The 22931-nt window shown below is 27.5% G+C and overlaps 1 protein-coding gene across 1 annotated transcript in view; it reads left to right on the forward strand.

The window, feature by feature from the left end:
- Positions 1 to 3491, forward strand: part of LOC111680610 — a 55423-nt gene extending 51932 nt beyond the window's left edge. Inside the window, exons 4-5 of the mRNA XM_046947076.1 lie at positions 569 to 661; positions 808 to 3491. Coding sequence (XP_046803032.1) covers positions 569 to 661; positions 808 to 1107 — 393 coding nt within the window. The 3' untranslated portion in view covers positions 1108 to 3491. The remainder of the gene's footprint in view (positions 1 to 568; positions 662 to 807) is intronic.
- Positions 3492 to 22931: the final 19440 nt, after the last annotated feature.

Here is a 22931-nt window from a genome sequence, read left to right on the forward strand (position 1 = left end):
AGACTAGACTATAGACTAGACTATAGACTAGACTATAGACTAGACTATAGACTAGACTATAGACTAGACTATAGACTAGACTATAGACAAGACTATTGACTAGACTATTGACTAGACTATACACTAGATAATATACTATATTATTGACTAGATTATAGACTAAACTATAGACTAGACTATAGACTGTACTATAGGCTAGACTATAAACTAGACTATAGACTAGACTATAAACTAGACTATAAACTAGACTATAGGCTAGACTGTAAACCAGACCATAGACTAGACTATAAACTAGACTATAGACAAGACTAAATACTAGACTAAAGTCTTGAGTGGCCTATAAACTAGGCGATAAATTGAAATAGACAGGACTATACCCTGAAATATAGATTCGACTATTTTTAAATTACAGAAAAGACTTTAGGCTAGACTATTATATATTTTTTGTCCAACAATAATTAATAAACTAATTAAAATTTCTTCTTATACCATTAAATTTAAAATTCTCCGTAGATTAACCTGAAATTTTAATATTAATCCAAAACACATTTCGTATTTATGTTCACAGGTTGAATATGCCACCACTGAATCTGTTGTTACAGTAGACTGGGAAAATGGTTTCGCTGAGGCATCAGCTGCCCGCAATGAAAATATAACACAGGTCTGTATAACATCTTACCCTACATCTCCTAACCTCTACTATTCCTAGCCTTAAACTGCCAAACGAAATAAATACCACCACAACACACAATATTATAGTTATTATAACATTATGTTTTCTTTTTTTGAAACATATTTTGTTTTCAGGTGTTTAAAGAACTATTATCCCAGGCTAAAATCACTTATAATTTAAGTCCAGCATTACGTCGCCGTCGTCAATCGTTACCACAACAAGTGGGCAATAATGGTCCAGGCACACCAACACATCATCATCAGCAGCACCATCATCATCATCAACAACAACCGCACTCATCTGCCTCGTCATCATCATCGTCCGCGTATGCTGGCTCAATGGCACATGCACCAACAGCAGCACAATTGCAACATTTGCAAAGGATACAAGAGCGTAGTTTGGGTAGTAAACGTAATTCCTGTACAATTTCCTAAAAATGTCAAAACAGACAACAACAATAACCACACAACCCCACACACATATATACAAAAAAAACACTAAACTATATAAACGAAAAACAATGTGAAACCTAAATAAATATAGATACAAGGAAATATATATCACAGTATATGTTCCATGGATACATACATACATATAAACTTATAAACTTATAAACCTAGATAAAAAGAAAATCCATATATTAGGGAGCACCCAAAAGGGAATTCTTTTTTTTAGCTAAAACGGATTTTAAGTTATGTTTTTAAAAGAGGTTTCTCTTGCAGGAAACTGTTATAATCTTTTGAATTTGAGTTAGAATATTTCAAAAATGTGTATGTATGTATCTGTGAAATAAAAAATTGATTTCAATTTTATTTTTTATTAATAAACTTAAAATAGATAACTAAAGTGAAAATAACCAAAATCTTTAGAAATACAAAATCATTAAGCGCTGCTTCTCAAATAAATAAGCTCTTGAACTGTAATTTTGTAAAATACTTTTTTGAAGTAGTTACACAGCAAAACCATGGTAATGACTTGTACTAACTTTTCAAGGACTTAGGAAATGTCTAACAATGACAGTAAATGCTAATAATAATTATCTAAACTAATAGCAGACACAGAGACATATCCTCGTATTCCTCGTAGTTTTATTAACAAAACAACTTACTTAACTCTTCATTAGCAGATGATAGAAGTAAGTACTTATCCAACTACCTATTTGTAAGCCAATGTCTTAAAATGTTATTGTGTATTAAAATGTTAACATTTCTTTACAATGAAAGATATTCAATAGTTGTTATCTCTCATTTTTATGAAAATGAGATTTGATGATAGCAAAACATTTAAGAAAAAATCGTATATCCGTATATAAATGATACTTCAAAAAGGCTCAAATAATGGAAAAGGTAGAAACCCTGAAAAACAGTATTGAATAATGTTGAATTTGATTCTGACCTCAGATTTTTAACATCTGGGATTTGAGATATCGTGTCATGAAATTTGAGAAAACGCCATTTTTGAAACTTTTTGGACACGTTTGAAAGTCTATGCTGTCGGCTTTAATATATATGTTCTTTCTTATTCGGGAAACTTTCCCTTAAAGTTTATATAACAATAAATTGACAAAAACTTGATGTTTTAGTACTTTTGCTTTTATTCGATCTCTGGTTTAAAAATCTGTCGACCTGTGCGTTCATAGATTTATACAACTGGACTAATCCGGACTAATGAGGTCCAAATTTAGAACTTAAATACAAAAAGATTTCCTATCTAAACATGTGTAATTTTTATTGAAATTACTTAATTATATACATATGTTTTCCAAATTTTACGACTTTTTTACTTCACGAACACCTTGAGAAGAATATTATCGAATTTTATCAGCTTTACATACACCGGACTTCACGGACACCTTGAGAAGGACATTATCGAATGTTATCGGTTTAACATACACCGGAAAAAAGAGCCTGTTCTCTACTCATTATTAAATCATAACTCTGTTAGTTTTATTTAAAATCTACAATAAGTAGAATTTTATTAAAAAGCGAAGTTATGGGGAGAACATTTTTGAAAAGAGATTTTAATTCTTTTTAAGACGATTGTGAGAGTTAACTTCATTTTCTGAAAGAGATGTTATATGATGGTTGTTAGATCATACGCGGACGAGAGTACAACACACTTTAAAGTCTAATGCATTAAAATATCTGGTGCACTTTTTATATAGATATCTTCAAAGCGGTGACCTCTTTTATAGATGCTCAAGAAGTCGTTTACCGTCTAACATTTCCGATCAATATAGATTTTGTAAAACTTTCATAATCAGAGCCCTATATTGTTTTCAACAGGAGGATGTATAAAGAGAATGATATATATGTATGTCTAGATCTTCTTAAATTTATAATAACCCATTCTTTTCTTACATTCAGCTTCACTTTAAGGACGTCTATTGTAATCGACAACAATTAACTTAGTACCTTTTATTAGTAAATTTCCAAGAATATAATAAATTACTTTAATCAACTAAAAAATATAAATCTATTACACTACTCCTTAACTTCTTCAATAACTAAACAAAGACGAAAAAAGTTATGCCAAAAAATGCAAATATTTTCTTTTTATGAAAAATCCTTAAAATAAAACTAAAAATAATTATTTTTAAAGACCACAATTTAACAAAATTCCATAAATATTTATACAGCCATTAAAATACCTTAAACAAAATCAAAATATAAGCTATAAACCAAATATAAACAATTAATTACTGAAAACAAAGAAGTCTTTGTTCTATAAAACATTTAAAAAAAAATACTTGATACGGGTTTCAATGTTTAAAATATATACAAACAAATATGAATTATGAAAATTAAAATATTAATAAATTAACAATAACAAAAAGTAAAAAAATATTAAACATTTAATAAAAATCTAACAATAGTTTAAACTAATTTTAATTTAAAACAAAATAACAGTTGGGTTTCTAAATATATTAAAACAAAAATTTATAATTTCAAACTAAAAACGAAAAATTTTAAATGATTTATAAAAACAAAATAATGTGAAAATTTAAAGGAAATGTAACACCAAAGTAGTAGCAGCCAAACTAATTAAATAAAAAAAACAAGAAAATGTGAAAGCTAAAAAAATAAAGGGAAATTTAATGAAGTAGTAGTTTTATAAATGTTTGATGTTTTAGAAAAGTAACGAAAATTTAGTTTAAAAAAAAAAAAACAACAAAAAAAATTATCAAAATAAAATACGAAACTTATACATCAACAGAAATGGACAGCAGATGTCATATGCAATGAGGTATAAGAGAGAAAGAATGAAAAAAATGCAATATTTTATGGTAGTTTATGATATAAGTGAAAAAAACAAAGATTTCCATATAAAAATAAAAAAAATATATTTTATAAATGTTTTCTTAAGTATACTATTAGTAATTAAACAAACAAAAAATTCAGTTAATTTAAAACTACTTATTTAAATAAGCAATTAAAGTGTTAAACAAGTTAAATTATTTTACATATTAATTCGAATAATAAGATAAAAAAATATTAAATATTTTCATTAATTCATTTATTGCAGTATTTTTGGTGGAACACTAATTTTTTTCAAATGATAAATGAATAATTTAGATATCAAAACCATTAACTACGTTAAATCAAATCCAACTAAATTCAACTAAAAAACTTATAACCATTTTACTTTCATTTAAATATTTAATTTCTTAAACATATTAATTTGTTAAACAAATTTATTTAAAATTTTTTCTATTAATATTTATAAATATCACTTTATTTTTTTCTTTTAGTATATTAATGTGTGTATGTATTAGTATTATATAAAAAATAATTTTTATCTCCCAGAAAAAAAAATCAATAGTTTTTAAAATAAATATGAAAAGAACTATAAGAAGAGACTAAAATTTAATGTTTTGCTTGTATGAAATTATATTAAAAATAAAAAAAAATTATAAGAAAATAAAAAAGAAAAAATTATATCAGAGAAAATAAATTATATAAATAAAAATATAGTAAAAACAAATAACTAACAAAAATATGGTCTTTTTTTGCGGCATTCTAAAGAAAGGTTTGTTAGCTTACTGAGTAAGGAGTACTCAATGAAATGTAATGAAGTTCAGAAACAAAAAAGGAACATGTATTAATGTATAGTCGTGTGATAGAGGAATTCACGTCTACTTCAAAATTATTTATGTAAAATTTAAAAATTTTATTAACCCTCCGTCATGCACATATTCCGATAGTCACGTACGTAGCGCATGTATCTGGCGAGATACACTATGTATTTCAGTACATTTATATGAAAAATATGCCATTTTAGTAACAATATTACGATATCTAACAATATTTGTAGAGGGTACCTGGAGACTCAAACCCCTAACAAAATTAGAAATATATTAAAATCACAGTTAAATTCGTAAAATATCTGGCCAGATACATGCGCATGACGGAGGGTTAATGTTTTTATGTGAATTTTAACCTTCAAGTCATTATCGGAAGCGAGTTTGTATGGAGCATAATGTGAAATATGGCCCGATCATTACAAAAATCGATAAGTACTATAAAACTAAGTTTTGCCGACTTTTGTTGACATAACAGAACATTTAACTGAATAATGAGCCCAAAGGCCCTATTCGGATTATACGGTTGTATGGGGATAGGCGAAGTAATGGACCATTTTTAATAGGCTTCGTCCTTGGGCCAAAAAAAGAGTGTATGCCCAATTTCATCAAATTATCTTGAAAATTGCGACCTATACCTTGCGCACAAGGTTTACATGGACAGCCAACCCGAGGGACGGACAATTCTTAATCGACCCAGAAAACGATTCTAAGCCGATTGGTATTCGTCCTATACTGGGTATAGGACGAATGCTTTTGTAAAGTAAAATTTACGAAAACACCTTTTGAGGACATACAAATGAAGTGAAAAAAATATTGCAAAAAGAATATTGTGTATTAAAAAAAACAAATACCCGCAAAAAAATAACTTCCAAACTTACTTGATGGAAAAATTTCATTACAAAAGACTGTATCTTTAGTTTGAAAAAAATACGATTTCTTACACATCGTTGTATTTTTCTTCGCAAGTGATATATATAAATGTTCTATAACATTTAAGATCTCGACTTCTATACGCATATTAACGAATTCACCTCCTGTTTTTAACATTTTTTGCTCAAATAACCCAGCAAAATAAGAACTTCTAAAGAAGCGAAAAATAAGTAGAATTTACACCTTAGAAGTACTGAAAAAGACCTGAAGAATTCTTGATTTAAACACAGACCTGTAATAGGAGGGATTTTCTTTTTATTTGATTCCAAATTCACTACATCTGAAGTCATTCTCAGGAAGTAATTTGTATATTCTTTTTTTGGAAGCGAAATTGTAGTATTTTAGAATAAAACTATTTTTTACCTTATATTTCCAATATTTAAGGAGCGATTTTGTTGATTTTAAACAACAATTTTCAAGAAAGAATGTCCGACATAATTATTGAAGATTTTGATGCCAAAGATATCAGGGGTCTTAAGAAAATAGATTTCAACAAACACACAGACGGACATAAATTAAATTAAATCTATAAGTATTCAGAATATATGAATATATTAGTGTACAAATATTTCATGTAATCAGAGAATTATATTATAGAAATTACAAACGAAATGAAAAATTTATATATAACCATCTAAGGAAGGCGAGGAGTATTATTAAAATATTTAAAATTTTTTAGTGAACAATTTTACAAAAAAAAAAGCAAGTATGGGGGCTACGGTTAAATGAGGCCCGATCACTATAAAAATTAGTATTGTCATTTATTGTTCTATGAACTAATTTTTGTTGATTTTTGTTGACATTATAATAGATTTAACGTAATTATGAGCCTAAAGGCCCGATTCGGGGGGTACGGTTGTATGGGGGCTAGGAGAAATAATGGACCGATTTCAACCATTTATTTTAACCAATAGCATTCGTCTTTGAACCCAAAAATAAAGAGTATGTGCCAAATTTCATCAAATTATCTTGAAAATTGCGACCTGTAGCGTGCGCACAAGGTTTACATGGACACACAGACGGACATAAGACTAAGGACTCAGAAAGTGATTTTAAGGCGATTAGTATACTTTAAGGTGGGTCTAGGACTAATATTTTTAGGTGTCAAAAACTTCAGCACAAAGGCATAATAGTGGTGTAGGGTATAAATATTATAAAAATCTTTTTAAATTTTTAGTGAAAAATTTGCAAAAAAAAATATATATTTGTAAGCAAAAAAATATGTAACAACAATGCCCGGTTATAAATTAATAAATAAAGTTTAAAATTCTTACCTTAAATTTTATTAGGAATTTTGATTTTACTCCGTCTTTAAAGATTTCATGATTCTGTATCAGGACATTTTAAATTATTATTTACTTTCGCACTTTTTTTATATTTAATTATAAACACTTTCAAGGTTGATTATGGCCTTATTTCACTCCGTTCACTACCGTTTTGAATAAATAAATATACGACCGCTTTACACTTATTGCAATTTCAGCAATACATATATAAAAACGATTTAAATAGAACCGAAACCGTTACGAATACTTATTCCAAACATTAGCATGTTTTGCCGTAAAATAATGATAATAAAAAACGATTTTAAATAATAACATTTTCATTTATGAATATTTCACGAAATTTATATTAACGTTAAAAACGAGTAACGAAACGAAAACGATTTATCTGCGATTTTTTTTTAATAACACTAAAACATAACTAGATTTATTTTTTTTTTTTAATAAAAAAGGCCATTTGCATACATTTTTATTGATTTTTCTTTCTTTTTTTTTGTATGCATATATTTTTTACTTTTTTTTTTATTTAATAACACATTTAAACACTTTATTTTTATTTTATTTTTTTAATATATTTTTTTTAATTAGAACGCGTCACTACCGTCACCGTGCCAATAGACAACCTTGATTTATTTTTATTATTTTAAAAAAGGCCATTTGCATACATTTTTTATTACTTTTATATGATTATTAAAAACACTTGTATGCTTATTTTTTATTTATTTTTTTTTTTTTTTTAATAAATTTAATTATATAAAAAAACTTAAATTGATTTTATTTTTTTACAATTTTGATTTATTATAGATATTTATATTTTTTAACACACATTTTTTTAGATAAATTAATATATTTTTATACAATTTATTTATTTATATTAAACGCCCGTTTATTAATTTATATTTTATTTTTTTTATAAAATTTATATTGTCAAAAAATATTATAAAAATATTTTCTTATTCTAATCTACAGACTAAATATTCTTCCATATTACCTAATAACATATTAATGCCCTATATGTAGTTTAATTATTTTTTTACCTAAATTTTTGCTTTTATCTAACCAAACTCATTATTACACCTTTAAAAAAAACTAGAAAAATTGTAAACCTCATTTCAAATTTTAAGTATTTCCCTTTCCTTTTTAAACTTTTTCCCTATATAAAACACTAAATAAAAAACGCATCTCTTTTCCTCACAAATATGTTTTACTCTTACAATTTCCTTTTCCTGCTAATATATCCATTGTCTCTTATAAGAAAAAATACCTATTCGTATATTCTACTCACCAAAAGCACAGACAAGAACCAAAACACAACGAACTACAAAATTTCCTTGTAATTATTACTCTTATCATATACATAAACAACTAAGATGACTCTGCAATTTCCTTTTCCTACACAAAAACATTTACCACTTCTAAACTCTGAGAAAAAATCACATCTCTGCTACAAAATCCACATCAAAAAACTCTCTTAAAAATGAAAGCAAAAAAGCACCTGTTATTTACTTCTGCTAAAAAGAGCATTACTCATTTCTTACATATACTCATAAAAACATAGACCTTTTTAGATACACAACTAAAAATGTTGTGCACAAGATTTTAACAATGTTCGAAATAAAATTTTACTAAACAAACACATAATTATAAATGATTAAATACTTATTAATATTACTATATAAATTTTAATATATTTAACTTAATTTTTTCCACTTTTATTTGCAATTATAGAGCACACAACACTAAACTACATGCGCATACCACTAAAACTACCTAAAGAGTAAGAACAAATGGAGAAAATTAATAGCTAAAGCAGAATTCTTAATGAATAACTTTATATTTTATGATTATTCTCACAAAATCAATATTTGAATTTATCCGGCAAACCCCTCACATATTGCTAATAACCCCCTAAAAACATATTTTAAGCTCTAATACCTACAAAGCTTTTAATAAGCATAAACATGCGCATGAGCTTGATAACTAATGTAAACATAAAAGACTAAACTTTCTGATCAACTTTAATGCAACAAAAAGCTATTCTCATAAAGCACAAACTTCTTAATAGAAAAACAAAAATACATTTACAACAACACACAAATAAAACTTTAATTTAAACTTTACATTAAACTAAAAGCTATTCTCATAAAGCACAAACTTTTCATAGAAAAATAAACAAAAAACATTTACAACAACAAACAAAAAAAGCTTTAAGTTAAACTTTCCCGACAAATTTCAAGCTACTTAAAAAAAAGCTCACAATAACTCTCATATATCCATACATACATACATACATACATACACACATATGCATGTACTTACAAATTCTTGGATACATAACTTAACGAAACAAGAAAAAACTAAAGAAGGAACAACAACGCTAAACGAAATAAAACAAAAAAACAAATTAACCAAAGAAACAAACATACGAAACAAAATCCAAAAAAAAACAAAGCGCATAATCTAGAGAATTAATGTTACACTAAAAGAAAAACAAAACTACAGTAGATGAACTTTCAACGTTAAATAAAATAAAGCAAAAAAAATAAACAATGAAACTAACAAACATCTAAACATACGAAACAAAATACACAGGAAAGAAAAACTAAAATTATGTACATCGTAAAGAAACCAACAGATATACAAACATACACCAGATGAACTTTCCTTCAAATCTCCTCTCACACTTTAGATCAACAAAATACGACTCTCTTTAAACACATACATATATCTTAACATAAAAAACAAACATACTAAAAATTACAACACCAAATACAACTTTAAATTTAACTTTCTTCACACATTCCAAGATACTACAATAAAAGCTCCTAAGCTATATAAAAAGAGCATAATTTCAAACTCAACATTAATTTACTCTTTATTTTACTTTTCTGCTCTTTTATTTACTTTTTATTTGCAATTTTTACCAACAAGAATTTGCTTTGCGTAACCGACTTGCTTTTGCTTATTAACCACTATGTACTCCATTTCCTCTCATTATTATAAACAAAAACAACAAACACACACTTTCAATAACACTAAATGACCGTGCGGCGAATTCACGAAACGTCGAGCTAACTAAATGGATACATTTTTTTTCAACTGCGCTGCCGGCAGCACAATTTTTCACAAAAACTTTTTTCAACGTAAATTTAACTATTAAATCCTTCAATATTCTAACAAAATTTATAAAATTCTTATAAAACTTTTTATGCTCTACATTTTTAACAACAAACTAAGTTTTATAAATCACTTTTGCTATAATTAAATAATATTTTAACAATTTTTTCACGGAGACACAACCGAACCGACAAGAAATTAACTAAGAACTGAAAAATAAAAGAGAAACGGAAAAGGAGCTTTTAGTTGGAGAATGTATCTTATAAAAGTGTGGTCAATGGGGTCTAATAAATAAGCGGGTTTTGGCGATAAAATGTTAAGAATGAAACATTTGATACAAATTACAAATTTAAAAAAGTTAATACAATTTTTACAAAAAAAGTATTAATCTAATCTACATACTTATCTCTATACATATATTCCGTAAGATTTTCTCTACACACACAAATAATATAGTGTATATACAAGAAACATAAATCGTTTGAATCACAGTAAATACACAAAATAGGTAACACTTAAAACTTCTCACTATTTTTAAACTTCCTCTTACATGATAGAGATAGAGAGTGTGACAGACAGCATGCGTATCACACTAATGTTTATTTTTCTTAATTCGATTTCCTTGATGAGTTATTAGATAAAGTGGAAAGGGGAATGCTATGCATTTAGATTAATGCAAGTTAGTTATGTGAGAGTGAGATAGAATGTTTACATTTTATAATAAGATGTGGTCAATTCGCACAACAGCAATAATATTGGCAAAGGGATTAAGTTAATGTATTGTTGTTGTAAAATATGTTATTGCTGTCAAAATCTATTCATTGTTTTCCAAAACTAACACTTGTTAATTTGACAGTTTTGGATACCTACAAACTTATAAAAAAAAATCAGTTACCATCTTAAACAATGTATTGGATTTTACTTTGTTTGAAAAATAAGAAAAATACTAAACATAAGTATCTATAGATTTTTAATTCTTATTGATAAATTAAGAACATTTAAACGCTTTTAAAAAACAATTAATAAAGTGCTTAATAAGCAATATATTATTTAATGAATACCGTCATGAAAATAATATAGTGATGAGCTTATAATTTGTACAAATATGATTTATTAGAGTCAATTTAAAATGTAAATTTTTAACTGTAATTTGTACTTTTTTGTAAAATTTTACTTTAGGGAACTTAATAATGTTTATTTTTCTTCATTCGATTTACTTGATAAGTTATTAGATTAAGTGGAAAGGGAAATACGATGCATTTAGATTAATGCAAGTTAGTTATGTAAGAGTAACTTTAGATCTAATAGACTTAATAATAATACCCCTTTTCAGTTGAGTACAAAGTTATTCTACAGTCCAGTTTATAGACTAGACTATAGACTAGACTATAGACTAGACTATAGACTAGACTATAGACTAGACTATAGACTAGACTATAGACTAGACTATAGACTAGACTATAGACTAGACTATAGACTAGACTATAGACTAGACTATAGACTAGACTATAGACTAGACTATAGACTAGACTATAGGCTAGACTATAGACTAGACTATAGACTAGACTATAGACTAGACTATTACTAGACTATAGACTAGACTATAGACTAGACTATAGACTAGACTATAGACTTGACTAGACTAGACTATAGACTAGACTATAGACTAGACTATAGACTAGACTATAGACTAGACTATAGACTAGACTATAGACTAGACTATAGACTAGACTATAGACTAGACTATAGACTAGACTATAGACTAGACTAAACTCTACTATAAAATAGAATATAGGCTAGACTGTAGACTAAACTATAGACAAGACCATAAAATAGACTATAAACTATACTATTGACTAAAATATTGACTAGACCATAAACTAGAATATCGGCTACACTATAGACACGATACTACACTACTTGAGCATGTAACAACCTTCAACTAATAACCAAAGAGCGAGAACAAAAGGAAAAACTTAATACCTAAGTAAGGCGAGCTTAATGATTAGGTGCCACATAGATTTTCATTCAACTTAAATTTGCCGTGTAATGAGTAAAATTGATTTTTAAGTGAAATTATGTAGTTTAATGTTCAAATTATTATGAAATAATAAGTAAACGAAAATTAAACAGGAAAAATAATTAATTAATTGAAACAAGTAAAAGTTCTATAATTGCTTTTGCCGAATCCAATAACGAATCTAATGAAACATATAAATTTTAATTTATTAATTTTCCCAACTCTACTAACATTACTTTTGTAATATCAAAAGAAAAGGAACACACAACATAGCTAAACGATTAAATAAAAAAATACAAAATAAACAATGAAACCAACATATGTACATACAAACATACGAAACAAAATACACAAGAAAGAAAAACTAAATATGTATAAGTATGTACATCATAAAGAAACCTGTCTATTGGTTTACAAACATAAGAAACAAAATACAAAAAAAAAAACAAAGCTCATAAGCTACAAACCTAGTGTTTCTCTCAAACAAAAACAAAACATTCAACAGATAAACTTCACCTCAAATCTCCTCTCACACTTTATAACAACAAAATATGACTCTAAATTAATCACATACATACATATATCTTAACATACATAACAAACATACAAAACTTTACAAAAATACAACTTTAATTCAAACTTTCTTCACAGATTCTAAGATACTAAAACAAAACATCCTAATCTATACAAAAAGAGCACTTTACATTAATTTACTCTCTATTTTATATTTCCTACTCTTTTACTTACTTTTTATTTGCAATTTTTACCAACAAGAATTTGCTTTGCGTAATCGACTTGCTTTTGCTTATTAACTTCTATTTCATTTCCACTCATTCTTATAAACAAAAACAAGAAACACACTCACTTTCAATAACACTAAACGACCGTGCGGCGAATTCACGAAACAGCGAGCTAACTTAATAGATACATTTTTTTTCAACTGCGCTGGCCGGCAGCACTATTTTTCTTAAAAACTTTTTTCAACGTAAAATTTACGATTAAATTCTTTGATATTTTAACAAAATTTATATAATTCTTATAAAACTTTTTATGCTCTACATTTTAAACAACAAACTTAGTTTTATAAATCACTTTTGCTATAATTAAATAAATTTTAACAATTTTTTCACGGAGACACAACCCGAACCGACAAGAAAATTAACTAAGAACTGAAAAATAAAAGAAAAACGGAAAAGGAGCTTTTAGTTAAGGAATGTATCTAATAAAAGTGTGGTCAATGTGGTCAGATAAATAAGCGAGTTTTGGCGATAATATCGCTAAAAATGAAACAATGTTATAAAAATTGTAAGTTTTAAAAAATTAATTGAAATTTCAAAACAATTTTTAAAATTGTTTTCAAAAATAACTAACCATTTATAAATAACAATCATTACTATGTGAGTATGAGTGGATTCTGATAAAAAATTATTGTTCAAACTCGGAGACAAAATAGGTCTAGGAATGTTTAGTCGCAAGACCTAACCAAAGTACCATGTGATTACAAAATGTAAAAGTTGAATTGGATTGAATATAGCCCTAACACAGATTAATATATTTGCTAACAGCCAGAATCTAATTAAATGTGAAATATGCAGAAAAGGTTTAATCTTTAAAGGTTTAATTGCATTTCAAAAAAGCCATAATCGATTACTCTTGTAATTATGCTAAATGGGTATTACGTAGGAAGCGTTCGATAGGAAGTATCTGAATTTTTTAATAGTTGACTTGCAGAAATAGCAAATAGATTTTTAAGTAAAAGTCTGTAATAAAATTATGATAAAATTTCAAATAAATCAAAAAAAGATGTAATATATATTCCTTACAAAACTCATTTAAGAATATTTTTAAGTCCAAAAATTAAATTCGATAATTTACATGATTTTACATAGCGCTTAAAAACGAAACAAAAATCGTTTGAATCACAATTAATACGCAAAGATTCCATGATGTGCTATTGGCTAAAGTGGAAGGGAAAATTCGATTCATTAAGATTAATGCAAGTTAGTTATGTGAGAGTAAGATAGAATGTTTACATTACATAATAAAAAGTGGTCAATTCGCGCAAAACCAATATTGCCAAAGGGTTTATGTAAGCGTTTTGTTGTTGTAAAATATGCTATTACTGTCAAAATCCATTCATTGTTTTCCAAAACTAACACTTGTTAATTTGACAGTTTTGGATACCCACAAACTTATAAGACATAAACAGTCACAATCTTAACTTTGTTTGGAAAAGAAAATAACTAAACTTATTTATAGATTTTAAAATCTTTTTGGTGTTTTAATTTTAAGCACATTTGAACGCAATTTAAACACAATTGCTAAGCAAAATAATATTTATATTAGACTATAGTCTAGTCTATAGTCTAGTCTATAGTCTAGTCTATAGTCTAGTCTATAGTCTAGTCTATAGTCTAGTCTATAGTCTAGTCTATAGTCTAGTCTATAGTCTAGTCTATAGTCTAGTCTATAGTCTAGTCTATAGTCTAGTCTATAGTCTAGTCTATAGTCTAGTCTATAGTCTAGTCTATAGTCTAGTCTATAGTCTAGTCTATAGTCTAGTCTATAGTCTAGTCTATAGTCTAGTCTATAGTCTAGTCTATAGTCTAGTCTATAGTCTAGTCTATAGTCTAGATATAGTCTAGTCTATAGTCTAGTCTATAGTCTAGTCTATAGTCTAGTCTATAGTCTAGTCTATAGTCTAGTCTATAGTCTAGTCTATAGTCTAGTCTATAGTCTAGTCTATAGTCTAGTCTATAGTCTAGTCTATAGTCTAGTCTATAGTCTAGTCTATAGTCTAGTCTATAGTCTAGTCTATAGTCTAGTCTATAGTCTAGTCTATAGTCTAGTCTATAGTCTAGTCTATAGTCTAGTCTATAGTCTAGTCTATAGTCTAGTCTATAGTCTAGTCTATAGTCTAGTCTATAGTCTAGTCTATAGTCTAGTCTATAGTCTAGTCTATAGTCTAGTCTATAGTCTAGTCTATAGTCTAGTCTCTATAGTCTAGTCTATAGTCTAGTCTATAGTCTAGTCTATAGTCTAGTCTATAGTCTAGTCTATAGTCTAGTCTATAGTCTAGTCTATAGTCTAGTCTATAGTCTAGTCTATAGTCTAGTCTATAGTCTAGTCTATAGTCTAGTCTATAGTCTAGTCTATAGTCTAGTCTATAGTCTAGTCTATAGTCTAGTCTATAGTCTAGTCTATAGTCTAGTCTATAGTCTAGTCTATAGTCTAGTCTATAGTCTAGTCTATAGTCTAGTCTATAGTCTAGTCTATAGTCTAGTCTATAGTCTAGTCTATAGTCTAGTCTATAGTCTAGTCTATAGTCTAGTCTATAGTCTAGTCTATAGTCTAGTCTATAGTCTAGTCTATAGTCTAGTCTATAGTCTAGTCTATAGTCTAGTCTATAGTCTAGTCTATAGTCTAGTCTATAGTCTAGTCTATAGTCTAGTCTATAGTCTAGTCTATAGTCTAGTCTATAGTCTAGTCTATAGTCTAGTCTATAGTCTAGTCTATAGTCTAGTCTATAGTCTAGTCTATAGTCTAGTCTATAGTCTAGTCTATAGTCTAGTCTATAGTCTAGTCTATAGTCTAGTCTATAGTCTAGTCTATAGTCTAGTCTATAGTCTAGTCTATAGTCTAGTCTATAGTCTAGTCTATAGTCTAGTCTATAGTCTAGTCTATAGTCTAGTCTATAGTCTAGTCTATAGTCTAGTCTATAGTCTAGTCTATAGTCTAGTCTATAGTCTAGTCTAGTCTATAGTCTAGTCTATAGTCTAGTCTATAGTCTAGTCTATAGTCTAGTCTATAGTCTAGTCTATAGTCTAGTCTATAGTCTAGTATAGTCTATAGTCTAGTCTATAGTCTAGTCTATAGTCTAGTCTATAGTCTAGTCTATAGTCTAGTCTATAGTCTAGTCTATAGTCTAGTCTATAGTCTAGTCTATAGTCTAGTCTATAGTCTAGTCTATAGTCTAGTCTATAGTCTAGTCTATAGTCTAGTCTATAGTCTAGTCTATAGTCTAGTCTATAGTCTAGTCTATAGTCTAGTCTATAGTCTAGTCTATAGTCTAGTCTATAGTCTAGTCTATAGTCTAGTCTATAGTCTAGTCTATAGTCTAGTCTATAGTCTAGTCTATAGTCTAGTCTATAGTCTAGTCTATAGTCTAGTCTATAGTCTAGTCTATAGTCTAGTCTATAGTCTAGTCTATAGTCTAGTCTATAGTCTAGTCTATAGTCTAGTCTATAGTCTAGTCTATAGTCTAGTCTATAGTCTAGTCTATAGTCTAGTCTATAGTCTAGTCTATAGTCTAGTCTATAGTCTAGTCTATAGTCTAGTCTATAGTCTAGTCTATAGTCTAGTCTATAGTCTAGTCTATAGTCTAGTCTATAGTCTAGTCTATAGTCTAGTCTATAGTCTAGTCTATAGTCTAGTCTATAGTCTAGTCTATAGTCTAGTCTATAGTCTAGTCTATAGTCTAGTCTATAGTCTAGTCTATAGTCTATAGTCTAGTCTATAGTCTAGTCTATAGTCTAGTCTATAGTCTAGACTATAGTTTAGTCTATAGTCTAGTATCATTTTACAAAAAAACAGTTAAAAATTTGCATTTTAAATTGACCCTAATAAATCATATCTGTACAAGTTATCAGCTCATCACTATATTATTTTCATGTCGGTATTCATTCAATAATATATTGCTTATTAAGCACTTTACTAATTGTTTTTTTTAAGCGTTTAAATGTTCTTAAAATATCAATAAGAATTTAAAATCTATAGATATGTTTAGTTATTTTCATATTCTTTTTCAAACAAATTAAAATCCAATAAATTGTTTAAGATGGTGACTGTTTTTGTCTTATAAGTTTGTAGGTATCCAAAACTGTTAAATAAACAAGTTTTAGTTTTGGAAAACAATGAATAGATTTTGACAGCAATAGTATATTTTACAACAACAATACATTAACTTAATCCCTTTGCCAATATTGTTGCTGTTGGGCGAATTGACCACATCTTATTATAAAATGTAAACATTCTATCTCACTCTCACATAACTAACTTGCATTCATCTAAATGCATCGCATTTCCCTTTCCACTTTATCCAATAACTCATCAAGGAAATCGAATGAAGAAAAATAAACATTAGTGAGATACGCATTCTGTCTGTCACACTCTCTATCTCTATCATTTATGAGGAACTTTAAAAATAGTGAGAAGTTTTAAGTGTTACCTACTTTGCGTATTAATTGTTATTCAATCGATTTATGTTTCTTGTATATACACTATAACATTTGTGTATTTAGAGAAAATCTTACGGAATATATGTATAGAGATATGTATGTAGATCAGATTAATACTTTTTTTTTGTAAAATTTGTATTAACTTTTTTAAATTTCTATTTTGTACCAAATGTTTAATTCTTAACATTTTATCGCCAAAACCCGCTTATTTATCTGACCACATTGACCACACTTTTATTAGATACATTCCTTAACTAAAAGCTCCTTTTCCGTTTCTCTTTTATTTTTCAGTTCTTAGTTAATTTCTTGTCGGTTCGGTTGTGGCTCCGTGAAAAAATTGTTAAAATATTATTTAATTATAGCAACAGTGATTTATAAAACGTAGTTTATTGTTAAAAACGTAGAGCGTAAAAAGTTTTATAAGAATTATATAAATGTTGTTAAAATATTAAAAGATTTAATAGCAAATTTTACGTTGAAAAAAGTTGTTAAGAAAAATTGTGCTGCCGGCAGCGCAGTTGAAAAAAAATGTATCCATTTAGTTAGCTCGACGTTTCGTGAATTCGCCGCACGGTCATTTAGTGTTATTGAAAGTGTGTGTTTGTTGTTTTTGTTTATAAGAATGAGAGGAAATGAAATAGAAGTTAATAAGCGAAAGCAAGTCGGTTACGCAAAGCAAATTCTTGTTGGTAAAAATTGCAAATAAAAAGTAAATAAAAGAGCAGAAAAGTAAAATAAAGAGTAAATTAATGTTAAGTTTGAAATTATGCTCTTTTTATATAGCTTAGGAGCTTTTATTTTTGTATCTTGGAATGTGTAAAGAAACTTTGAGTTAAAGTTGTATTAGGTGTTTTAATGTTTAGTATGTTTGTTTTTTATGTTACGATATTTGTATGTGAGAGTCGTATTTTGTTGTTAAGTGTGAGAGAAGATTTGAGGGGAAGTTCATTTGTTGTAGTTTTGTTTTTGTTTTAGTGTACCATTAATTCTCTAACATATGAGCTTTGTTTTTTTGCATTTTGATTCGTATGTTTGTATGTCTGTTGATTTCATTACGATGTACATATATTTAGTTTTTATTCCATTAATTTCAGTGTTTATTTTGTTAATTTTTGTGTGTTTTATTTCGTTTAGCGTTGAAGAAAAGTTCATTTGATATAGTTTTGTTTTAGTGTAACATTAATTCAATATACATACATATGTTAGTTTTATTGTTTATTTTGTTTTTTTTGTGTGTTTTATTTCGTTGGCGTTGTTGTTAATTTTGTTTTGCTGTTACTAAAGTAATGTTAGTAAAGTTGGGAAAATTAATAAATTGAAAGTTGATAAAATTAATATTTTTTAAATACACTATAGTGAAGGGTATATTAGATTCGACAAGGCGAATATAGACTTTTTACTTGTTCCATTACTTAATTCTTTTTACTGTTTAACTTTCTTTCCTTTCTATTTCATAAGATGTAATTTTAAAATTAAACATACATAAATTGCATTAAAATACAATTTACTCATTACACGCAAAATTAATTTGAATTAATCATTCAATCATTAAGCTCCCTTTACTTACGTATTTAGTTATTAGTTGATGGTTGTTACATGCGCAAGTAGTGTCGTATCGTGTCTATAGTGTAGCCGATATTCTAGTTTATGGTCTAGTCTATAGCCTGGTCTATATTTTAGTCAATAGTATAGTTTATGGTCTTGTCTTTACTTTAGTTTACAGTCTAGCCTATATTATATTTTATAGTAGAGTCTAGTATATAGTCTTATAGTGTCGTCAATAGTCCAGTCTATAGTTTATAGTCTAGTTTACAGTCTTAAAAACAGTTGAGTACATAGTTATTCTACAGTCCAGTTTATTGTCTAGTCTATAGTCCAGTCTATAGTCTAGTCTATAATCCAGTATATAGCCCATTCTATAGACTAGTCTATAGTCTAGTCTATACTCTAGTCTAGTCTATAGTCTAGTTTTTAGTCTAGTCTATAGTCTAGTCTATAGTCTAGTTTATAGTCTAGTCTATAGTCTTGTCTATAGTCTTGTCTATAGTCTATAGTGTAGTCTATAGTCAAGTCTATAGTGTAGTCTATAGTCTAGTCTATAGTCTAGTCTATATTCTAGTCTATAGTCTAGTCTATAGTCTAGTCTATAGTCTAGTCTATAGTCTAGTCTATAGTCTAGTCTATAGTCTAGTATATAGTCTAGTCTATAGTCTAGTCTACAGTCTAGTCTACAGTCTAGTCTACAGTCTAGTCTACACTAGTCAATAGTCGAGGCTATAGTTTAAAGGCTAGCATATAGGCTTGATATGTTTTTATTTATTATTTATTTTTTATTTTTTAAAAATCTACTATTATGTTAAAAGTCCAAATATTTTTATATCTGCAGGACTTTTTTAAAAAAGTACCAAACTGCTCTATCTTTCTTTTTCTGTCTCTAAAGTGTATCTTTCTCAATTTCACTTTATGTATGCACCTGCTTACACCGCTTACTATGTTTATCCATTATGTTGTAATGTGCATGTTATCCATCTCTTTCTAACTTTACTGTAACACACCACAACTAAAAGCTCCTTTTCAATGTCTTATTCTCCTTTATTCTTTAGTTCTTAGTTAATTTCTCGTCGGTTCGGTTCGTAGTCTCTGTGAAAATTTTTAAAGAAATTATTTAATTATAGAAATAGTGCTTTATAAATTGTATCTTTTGTGTAAAAATGTAGAGCGTAAAAAGTTTTATTAAAATAATATAATTTTTGTTAAAATATAAAAGAATCTAATAGCAAAATTAACTTTGAAAAAAGTGTTAAGAATAGTAGTGCTGCTGGCAGCGCAGTTGAAAAAAATGTATCCATTTAGTTTGCTCGATGTTTCGCCAATTCGCCTTGCAGTCGTTTCGTTATATTGAGAGTGTGTGTTTGTTATTATTGTTGTAAGTGGAAGAGGAAATTAATAAAGAAAAGCTGTTAATAAGCAAAAGCAAGTGGTTTAAGCAAAGAAAATTTGTGTTTTTTAAAATGATGAAAAAAAGTAATTCAAAGAGCATTCATAAATGAAATAAAGAGTAAATAAATTTAAAGTTTGAAATAAAGCTCTTTCTGTTTATTTTTAAAAGAGAAATTGTGTTTAAAAGTGTTTTGTTTGTTGAAGAGTTTAAGTAAATTTAAATTAAAGGAAAAGAAAATAAAATAAGTAAAGTATTTGATAAAGTATTTTAAGGAAAATGTGTTAAAAAATATAATTAAGAGTAATTGAAAATTGCGAAAGAGCTAAAAATTTAATAAAAACTCATACGTTTTATATTCCACTGTACCGAATCTTATATTTCCTTTACCATGATGTATTAATTAAAGCATTCAGTATCAAAAAGTTCTCTTTTGTAGGTTATTACTTAATCCGGACCCTACATACTTAATTTCATGTTTCTAGGTTCATTAGTATAGAAAATTCAAAAAGTACCTTTTAGAAACCAAAAAGTCCCGTTTTACAAATTCTCATATAATCGGTTAATTCAAAAGGTTCATTATTACAGAAAATACAAAAAGTATATTTTAATCCGGGCTTAACATACTAAATTTCATGCTTCTAGGTTCAATATTATAGAAATTTCAAAAAGTACCTTTTGAAGAACGAAAAGTACCAAAATGTTCTCTATTTGAGGTTCTCACTTAATCCGGGCCATACATGTTTAATTTCATGTTTCTATGTTTAATATTATACAAAATTAAAAAAGTACCTTTTGAAGAACAGAAAAGTACCAAAGATTCCCCTGTTATGGGTTATCACTTAATCCGGGCAATTCATGCTCAATTTCATGTTTCTAGGTTTAGTATTATAGAAATTTCAAAAAATACCTTTTGAAGAACGATAAAGTACCAAAAAGTCCTCATTTATGGGTTCTCACGTAATCCGGGCTCTATATACTTAATTTCAAGCTTCTAGGTTCAATATTATAAAAATTTCTAGGTTCAATATTATAAAAATTTTGAAGAACGAAAAGTACCAAAATGTTCTCTATTTGAGGTTCTCACGTAATCCCGGTAATACATGTTTAATTTCACATTCCTAGGTTCAATATTATGCAAAAAATCAAAAAGTAAACTTTTCATGCTTATAAGTTCAATATTATACAAATTTCAAAAAGTACTTTTTGAAGAACGAAAAATTATCAAAATGTCCCCTTTTATTGGTCCTTACATGCTTAATTTCATGTTTCTAGGTTCAATATCATAGAAATTGCAAAAAGTACAAAAATGTACAAAAAAGTCCCCTTTTATGCAAAAAGTACCAAAAGTAAGTACATTTTCACCCCTTAAGCGTTCGAATATCCAAAAAGTACTAAATACGTATTTTTATTTTTTCGTTAAGTTATGAATAAGCCAAAAATATTTTTTGTATGTTCTTTGGTTTAAAAGATACATGGGGTGCAAAAAAAGTACCAAAATGCAGTTTTTACCCGTTTTTTCCTTAAAGGGGCCAAATTTAAAAAAAGTTCCAGACACCTGTCCTCTTATTTTTTAAGTGAACGACGATAAGCTTTTAACTGCTTTTGTATCTTGTCTAGTTTAGGAGATATGATGTTACCGAAATTACCCGTTTTTACCCTTTTTTACCCCCTAAACATTCGAATTTCCAAATGTTAGTTAGTTAGTTAGTTAGTTAGTTAGTTAGTTAGTTAGTTAGTTAGTACTAATATGACGTTTACACTGGATCATTGTCTCTTGCCTTAGTTAGTTAGTAAGTTAGTTAGTTAGTTAGTTAGTTAGTTAGTTAGTTAGTTAGTTAGTTAGTTAGTTAGTTAGTTAGTTAGTTAGTTAGTTAGTTAGTTAGTTAGTTAGTACTAATATGACGTTTACACTGGATCATTGTCTCTTGCCTTAACCCTTCTTCACTATAAGCTCATTGCAAATCGCCTATTTTTACAATAATTTGCAACTTTAATTTCTTCTCTTTATTTAAACGTCTTTCGGTCTCTACACACGTATGTCGGTTAAATGACTGTCAAAGTTTTAAACTAGATGTAAAATGTGTTACAGGAAAAAGAACATTTTTAGCTTGTTGTTATATGATTGATTTTTTTTTGTGTACAGTTTGTTTAATGTTGGGAAATGGAAATTGTAGAGAAATATATGATGAAGTGTTTGGGTTTGTGACTTCGCTAAATGTAAAGTATAGAGTAAATACTACTGGAATTTAATGAATGATAAGGCAGTGATGTTAATATTTCCTTTTGCAATAATTTACGAATAAAATAATGCAATAGAAAATGAAAAAAGAAAATAGAAAAAATTAAAAATAATAACAAATTAAAAATTCAAGAAAAAAATTAATAAATATGTTAAAAATATCCAAAAAAAAAAAAATAAATAAAAATAGGCATACACTTAAAAAAATATATGTTTAAAAATAGTAAAAAAAGTGTATGCAAATGGCCTTTTAAAAATTACTCAAGGTTGTCTATTAGCATGTTAACGAAAGTAATTTATCTAAAATAATTTACGGTTTTTTAATTGAAAACGTTGGTGAAGTGCAAAACAACCTTGATAAGAAGTGTTAAGTGTTTAAAATAATATATAAAAATATTATAAAGTAA

The sequence above is a fragment of the Lucilia cuprina genome, chromosome 3 (genome assembly GCF_022045245.1).
Source record: "Lucilia cuprina isolate Lc7/37 chromosome 3, ASM2204524v1, whole genome shotgun sequence".
Lineage (NCBI taxonomy): Eukaryota > Metazoa > Arthropoda > Insecta > Diptera > Calliphoridae > Lucilia > Lucilia cuprina.